Below are 8,061 nucleotides of genomic sequence, written 5' to 3'. Positions count from 1 at the left end.
CGGTCCAGGTCTCGCCCTCACTCCCAAGCCCACCCAAGCCAAAAGAGCGGCCAAGAAGCAACGCCGAGTGAGTCGCCCAAGCCAATTCCCACTGCAACACAACTCTGCGAGGATTGCAACATTTCCCCTGGAGAAAATTCGTAGGAGGAAACTGGCTGCGTGATCCAGACATCCACTTGCCCAGCAGTAAAGGTTGTCATCATCACAGGGGAAAGAAAGCAAATTCCACGAGAAGATTAGAAAATTCCTTGGAGCAAGGAAATGGGGGAGATATAATTAGTGCAGTGATTAGTCTCACCTGTGGCTACAGTTATTGGTTAGTGGGGGTGAGATGGGCACCACCACCACCGCCGTTCCACCAAGAAACCCCATCATTTCATATCCCTGAAAGATCAAGCAGATGGCGCTAGATGAGTGCATTCCTTGCAAGTCCCAACCACAGCCCAGAAAGCAAATCGGAAAGGAGTGAGGGCAAAGCAACCAAGGTCAAGGGCCTCAGCCCTCCTCAGGGCCAAGACAGTGGAATCTAGGATGATTGCAGGGGAGCCGTGAGAGACAGAGATAGCCACAACGGCAATCCCCATTGCCCCACTCAAACTCGAGTGCACCCTCGTCTTGGTGCTCTGGGGCCTTTACGTGATGTCTGGTCGCTGCATTTCCCATCCCCTTTTTCTTCTCCTCCACAAGCCAACCCCCAGAAATGCATAGAGGAAAATATAAATAAATGCAGAAAAAGAAAAATCTTCCATACGCTTCTTAAATGCAATATTTATGCCATCCATATAAGGATTGCATATAGAGGAAACGGACTACCACTACCAGCACTCAGCTGTTCCGTTTCTTTTCCACCTTGGCGTTTTGTTTCCATTCAATAGAGAAAGGGATGTTTCGTTTGAGGCTTTCCTTTGTGCTTGTGCCTTCTCTGTAGCTTTCAGGAGAATAAAAATTTGGACCTTCTCTCGCACCAGCGTTCTTCCTCCTTCCTTGGTTTCATGCTGACAACTAGGGCTGATCTTCAGGAGGGCCTGTTCTTGGTTTGGTTCCTGAGAGCGATTCATAGGTCTGGGATTATATATTGGTGTCATTCTTGTTTTTTTGGTGCTCATCCGTTGCTAAATAAGAAAACCATCAACCCATCAGCTTTACTACAAGCACTCTTTTGCCTCCTTTTCTGTTCTTGGTGTTCTTGGTGAGACAGAGTACCAGACAGAGTTTCTTCTTTAGGATCCGTGCACTATGGGTAATTGCTGGTTTAAGGGGAATCCATACTTTAACAGGGTTTCTTCCAATGCAACCAAATCAGGTACCACTATTATATCTTTGGTTTGATCTCTGTGATTATGTAACTTCAACTGTAATATGCAGAAGTTTCAGATATTTATTTGATCCCCTCAATTTAGGCATTAATAAAACTGCTGCTTTTTTTTTTTTTGAGAGAGAGAGAGAGAATGTTCTCTCATCTTGATAGATGTTCCCTGCTCTTGTTTAATCCAATTACAGCTATTTCAGTACTGAATATTTTCTTCGCAAAAAATCAGTCCTAATGTTTAATCTGATCCAATCCCATGATTCTTTTTTTCTAACCTTGACAGTTGATTTTATGGCTATTCCATGTAATGTTCAGATACTTTTGTTCTGCCATATGAAATTCTTGTTCATATTTTGGTAACTGATTTTACAAAGTTTCTGAATAATCTGCATCCTGTATTTCAGTCCCCATATTTGACTTGCCTATTTGTTTTCTGCAGAATCTCCCAAAATTCAGAGCCCATCGGAGAGAACTGAAAAGGAGGACTGCCAGCTACCATCCAACCCGAAAGAAGTGGAGGCGCTGAGAAAGGATACAGCCCGCAATCCTTTGATAGCATTCACATTTGAGGAGCTCAAGAGAATTACCAAAAATTTCAGGCAAGATTCATTACTAGGGGGTGGTGGATTTGGCAGAGTCTACAAAGGTTTCATCACCAAGGATCTCCGCGAAGGGTTAGAGATAGAAGAGCCCCTGAGGGTTGCTGTTAAGGTCCATGATGGTGACAATAGCTTCCAGGGCCATAGGGAGTGGCTGGTGATTAACCTACTATTTCTGAATATATAATGATAAAAGCATTTATTTCAGTTTTGGCATGCTTTGCTTTGCTGTTTTCAGATATGAAGTTTTTGTCCGTGTTTGCAGGCTGAGGTTATATTTCTTGGACAGCTCTCTCACCCAAATTTAGTGAAGTTGATCGGCTATTGTTGTGAAGATGACCACAGGGTTCTTGTTTATGAGTTCATGCCCCTAGGAAGCGTGGAGTCTCATTTGTTTTCAAGTAATTCTTATCCTATTTTTGACAGATTGTTATTCGGTTTTCTAAAGTTTCTTGTCACCTTGTCATAACACTGACTATGTTATATCCACACATGGCATTCGTGCAAATTCTCATACTCATAAATGGAAAGAATTAGCTGAAAACAAGCATAAACCTGTCCTTCACTCCTATCCTGAACTAGCATTATTTAACTGCATCTCTGCACTGCATCGAGTGGCAGCATTATCAATTTCTGCATGACCTATGTGGTCAGTTATGCATTATTATTTGTTCATTTCAGATTAAGCAATGTATTTTATCATATCATTAAAGTATTTGTATTTATAATGCAGGGGTTATGGTGCCACTTCCATGGTCGACCAGAATGAAAATTGCTCTCGGTGCTGCAAAAGGACTTGCTTTTCTGCATGAAGCTGAGAAGCCAGTCATCTATAGGGACTTTAAGACATCAAACATATTGCTAGATGAGGTAACTTCTTTTTTTATGTTGTTACACTTGAATGCCAGTTGCTGTAAACTAAAATGCAGGAAACAAAGGAAAATACATACGCAGTATGATACTGTCATTCATTTTGTTATGGGCATGGGACACAGTGGTTTCTTGCTTATCAGAATCTTCTTTGATACCCATAAAAACTACAGGAATACAATGCAAAACTATCTGACTTTGGGCTTGCAAAAGATGGACCAGTTGGCGATAAGTCCCATGTTTCAACTCGTATTATGGGTACCTACGGTTATGCTGCACCAGAGTACATTATGACAGGTAATGTGATCCTCAAAGATCACACTGTGTATCTAAGTCAAGAGCAAGCTTAACTACTACGAAATGAGTTTCAAAATAAAAGATATGCTAGGTTCATGCAACTGCTTACTCAGGGCCTTGTGGTCATGACCTGAGACGGAACTTTACATAAGCAAGGGAATTGGCACTGAATCTTTTAGAACTAGCTAGGCATCTGGTTCCAGAAATTTCAGATATCCAGTACTAGACTGAACCAATGTGTTGCTCTTTTTCAACTCCAGGGCATCTAACAGCGATGAGCGATGTCTACAGCTATGGTGTTGTACTACTGGAGCTCCTCACGGGCCGGAAGTCACTGGACAAGTCCCGACCAGTCAGGGAGCAGATGTTGGCAGACTGGGCATTCCCGTTGTTGACACAGAAGAAGAAGGTACTTGGCATAGTAGACCCAAGGCTTGCTGAGGACTACCCAGTAAAGGCGGTGCAGAAGACGGCGATGCTGGCATACCATTGCCTTAGCCGCAACCCAAAGGCTAGGCCGCTGATGCGTGACATCGTAGCAACTTTGGAGCCTCTTCAGCAGCTGGAGGAGACCCCTAGTGACAGTGTGGCGATGACACTTGAAGGCACTTGAAGTGGTCACTTCACAGTTCACGCACAGCTCAGGAAAACACAAGCGCCACGTACTTACTACATGCGTGTGATAATAGTAGCTAGCCAGTGTTCTTGATCTGCAGATGATTTCTTGATTGTTTAATTAATCCATGGAGACAGTAGTTTTGTTGAGCACAAAGTAGGCAGGTTTAGGTGTGTATCCAGATCCAGCCCTGGCATGGCGATTTTCGACATTTCGGATGTGGGCAAGTCTGTGCAGTCTGCAATGTTACCGCAAAGGAAGTTTGCTTACCAGTGTTTGTAACCTAGTAACTAGTATTGTGCAGCTCATGATATATGCATGTTGAGTAATGCAGATATATATGTTCCTGGGAGTCAAACAAAAACAACACGCTTTATTTCCTCTTTGTGATTAAGGAGTTACAGGCTATAGTCGTTATTGGTTTTTGGGCTGTAATTGTATCACCACCATCACGTGATCTTTATCGTCATTTGGTTACTGAACCCCCACCCTCTTATTAGACCTGCCGGCGTTCGCCGAGAAGAGGACCCATCAAGAGCTTCCCCATGTGCAATAGCGGGTCATGATCAAAGCAGGGTCTACCGTTCAATGATGGATTGATGGCAAGACATACGAATATAGGACCGATCCTAGCCTGACAGGTTCGGCTTCGGGGCATAGTAATCAGCAATACGATTTTTCACTGGAGCAAAACAACAAACAGGTGCAGGGCGAGGGCGTGCATGATCCAAGTTCCAAGTGACCTCACCTTCAGCTCAACGCTCCGAGCGGACGAGCACTCGTAGTCGTAGCCTCGTCGAGACGTCGCTCGTTGTCGTTGGCGTGCTCCGGCACGTCGAGCTGCGCCGCCTACGCCTTAGAAACACCGGGCACTTCGACGGGCACCTCATCGCGCCGAGCTCTAGCCTCTGGGCCGAGCAGGCAGCGCGCGGGCCTGGCCCTGTCTGCCCTGCCGCCAGCCAGCAGCGGGAGGCGGGAGGTGGCACTGTCAGAATTTTTTACATTTTAGCTTTTTTTTAAGTTTTGGAAAGATTTTAGAATATTGACCCTTAGCTCGGTGTCAGCACCGATGGCGCCGAGCTAACACTGCACCAGCGTCTCTGGCGCCGAGATCTTGGGCTCGACGTTGACGTGGCGCTGATTTGGCAGGCAGCTCGACGCCATACACGCTGACGTCATAGCTCCGAGCGTCGAGCTCAATGCCGTGGGCACCGGCGCCAAGCCTCCTTTCCTCCCCCTCTCTCACTATGCTGGTACTTTATTGCGCGTAGTTTTTTCGACAACAGGATGGCTGGACGGCGGGTGAAAGAGTAACGTGCAGAAGTTGGAGCAGTTATTGTGGCTCGTGGGATGGGTATGTACGGACGATTACGTGCCTGCGTGTTTGGATTTTTTTTATTGTTGGTACAAGTTGCGTCATGTCAATGCCACTCTACCCACTCCGTCCTGCGCGAGCGGTGCTCGATTGCCCACACCACGTGACAAGACTGCCGCTATAGACGGGAGGAGGGAGGGGGACATGTGATGGGACAGGGCGAGACTACGAGACCGCCGCTATGGTGGACAGCAGTAGTTGTTGCGTTGTACTTTCTTCGTCTAAAAAAACTTGATAAAGAAAGTCTGATTGCTAGCGAGAGAAAGTCGCTGTTGCGTTGTACTTCCTTTGCCCAAAAAACTCTGGGATTTAAAAATTGTCCTAAAAAACTTGATATTTTTGCTTAGACAATATATTTGGATAAATCTTAAGTAAGGGATTTATTCCTTAATTAGCATAGTTCACCTTCAATAAATAGGGGTATATTGGTATTTTCGTTGAGCACTAATCTATCCTAAAATTATAGAACATCAAGTTTTTTTTACGGAGGTAGAGTATGTAGTGGTTCTTAGAATTATAGCTAAAAGCTAGGTAGATCTCTAAATCCATGGCTAAGTCACTGTAATAATGATTCCGCCTGCATAGAATGATTGAAGTGAATTGAAGGAGACCACTAGCGAGCATACGTATATAATAGCAAACATGTTGGCACGTTGCAACGGAACACCTTATCGCTCGATTAACCTAACAACTTATAGCTCAGAGATTTACTTAATGGTTGGATTATCTATTTCAATACGTACATGAGTATGGTTCTAACTTATAAGAGCAAGGTTGTAAGTCCGTGTCACGTATAAGACAGAAAGGGGCGCAAGAGCATTGTAGAAAGGGAAAACAGACAGACAGAATAATTATCCTGTTCGCTTGGCTTATAAACTGTACTTTTTTAGCCAACGAACAATATTTTTCTCTCACAACAAATCAGCCAACAGTACTATCGGTGCAGAAAGTGACCAACTAGTGAATATTTGTAGTTTTGCTGTACGTTGTGATCGGAGGTGGTCTAGCACTCAATGACACAGGATTTATACTGGTTCGGGCAACATGCCCTACGTCCAATCGGGGTCGGTCGGTGACTTTATTTCTGAGCCTAGGTGCTCGAAGTTTGCAGTGGGGTTACAAACGAGAGAGAGAAAAATGGGGTGTACAAGAGGTCCGGTCGGCTCCGACCGGAAGGGCCGAGAGTGACAGGAACTTCGCTACGAGCTAGATGTTTGAGCGTGCGCTTGAGGAGTTGTGAGCTATCGATCTAGTGAGTCTGAACTTGAAGAAGTCGACCTCCTTTTGTTGAAGGGAGCGCATCCCCTTTTATAGATGAAGGGGGTGGCTTTACAGGTGAAAGGGAGAGAGTACAGATGTTTCTAAGCCTTGTTGCCCATGCTGATGAAGATTAGATAATGGTAGGCGCCCCCAACACTATTGATGTTGCTGTAGAATGTCAGATGCACACGGAAGGTCGTGCTATCTTTTTCAGGAAGGATGGACGCCGGTACCTGCAAATACTATTTGATGCCTAGTGGCATGTGAGGAGTTGCGCTATGTTCACCCGGTACGGCAAATCCTGGTACCCATACCGCGATCGATGTCCAGAGACACGCGGGGGGCTTATCGTATGGGAGTTTTAACGGCCCCTACAATACTGTAGGGGGAGATGGTGGCTGCAGAGTACTGTTTCATGCAGGGTATGGTCCCTGGTACAGTGGTTTTGACTTGTGAGCCTTGCCTTGCCTTTCTCCGCACGTCTTCGGTTCCTACCGAACGGGGCGCCCCCGATCGGATGGCTCCAGTCGGTTCTGAGTGCACTGGTCGGAGAAGAGCAGTGAGCAGGGTTCCCACGAGCCCCGGTCGCAGGGTCGGAGTCGCGGGGTCGAAGTAGGAAGCAACGTTTTTTGCCAGGCCTCCTAATTGGAGAGACCGCTCGGAGGTGGTGAAAGGTCCTTGTATGGTTTTGGTAATTGAGTGACAACCTAGGTAGACTAATTATGTTTATGTGAGATATACAGGTGATTAGTCGACAGGTATATATGTGTGAGCAACATATGTCATGAAGGTGAAAATGGCTTGGAGATGTTGTAAAGCTCACACATGTGACGATGAAGGAGCTCATTGCACATGAGACATGACATTGAATCATATGATCAAGGTGGAGAAGATTAAGACATGACTTGGCTTGATGGATCGGTTGCAAGCGTAAAGGGCAAGTTGAAGGCTTTGGAGCGATGGACCGTGTGGCGGTGAAGCTTGAGCAAGACTTGGTGCCGATAGACGAAGGCAATAGTGAAAAGCAAGTAAAGTCAAGATCGATGAACCAATATGATCACATGATGATATGAAGTGGATCATATCATTGTTGATCATGTTGGTGCATGTGTTGCATCAACATTGGAGGAGATGGAATGGAATGCACAAGGCAAAGGTATAACCTAGGGCATTTCATTCTGCCGGTCATAGGTGTGTAGAGAAGTTGATGACCGGGTTTAGGACAGATGGTTGTACTATCAAGAGGGGCAAACTTGTTTGCATATCGGTCATCTAGTGCCACTCGAGTGATCTAACTTTGCATCATCACTAGGATCGAGTGGCGTGGCAAGTTGAGTGGCTAATCCTTTGGAAAATGATTGTAAAAATGCTAACACACATACACATAATGGTGTACACTTGGTGGTGTTGGCACATTTACAAAGGAGATGGAGTTAGAGTTGATGTGGATCAACTTGGTAATGAAACGGTGGCGAGAAGGGTTAGGAACTCCACCGGTGGAGTGTCCGGTGCAGACAGTCTGATGGTGCCACCGACGCCCTATATAGAAAAGATAGGGTCCCACAGAGTGGACCGGACTCTGGTCACGCAGTGACTGGACGCTGGGTTCCAGCATCCAGTCAGTAGTGGTAGTCATCGTGCAGGCATCGATCATCGACCGGACGCTGGCGCTGAAAGTGACCGGACGCTGGCTGTGTGCGTCTGGTCAGGGTGATGTGTGATGACGTAGGTAGAG

At 45.8% G+C, this 8,061-nt stretch overlaps 1 protein-coding gene across 2 annotated transcripts; it reads left to right on the top strand.

Moving 5' to 3' along the window:
* The first annotated feature begins 495 nt into the window (after positions 1–495).
* Positions 496–4,108, top strand: LOC136552604 (probable serine/threonine-protein kinase PBL16). 2 transcript variants are annotated; one of them, XM_066544175.1, is made up of 7 exons: positions 496–1,060; positions 1,199–1,303; positions 1,749–2,065; positions 2,174–2,309; positions 2,642–2,778; positions 2,952–3,075; positions 3,336–4,108. In XM_066544175.1, exons 2-7 carry the CDS (start codon positions 1,237–1,239, stop codon positions 3,686–3,688), a joined length of 1,134 nt encoding a protein of 377 aa, XP_066400272.1. In that variant the 5' UTR covers positions 496–1,060; positions 1,199–1,236; the 3' UTR covers positions 3,689–4,108. The 2 variants fall into 2 exon arrangements, with proteins under 2 accessions (XP_066400272.1, XP_066400266.1); XM_066544169.1 differs by having other exon boundaries at positions 496–1,303.
* Positions 4,109–8,061: the final 3,953 nt, after the last annotated feature.

This window comes from Miscanthus floridulus, chromosome 1 (assembly GCF_019320115.1).
Source record: "Miscanthus floridulus cultivar M001 chromosome 1, ASM1932011v1, whole genome shotgun sequence".
Lineage (NCBI taxonomy): Eukaryota > Viridiplantae > Streptophyta > Magnoliopsida > Poales > Poaceae > Miscanthus > Miscanthus floridulus.
This window is presented reverse-complemented; position numbering and strand designations above follow the sequence as displayed.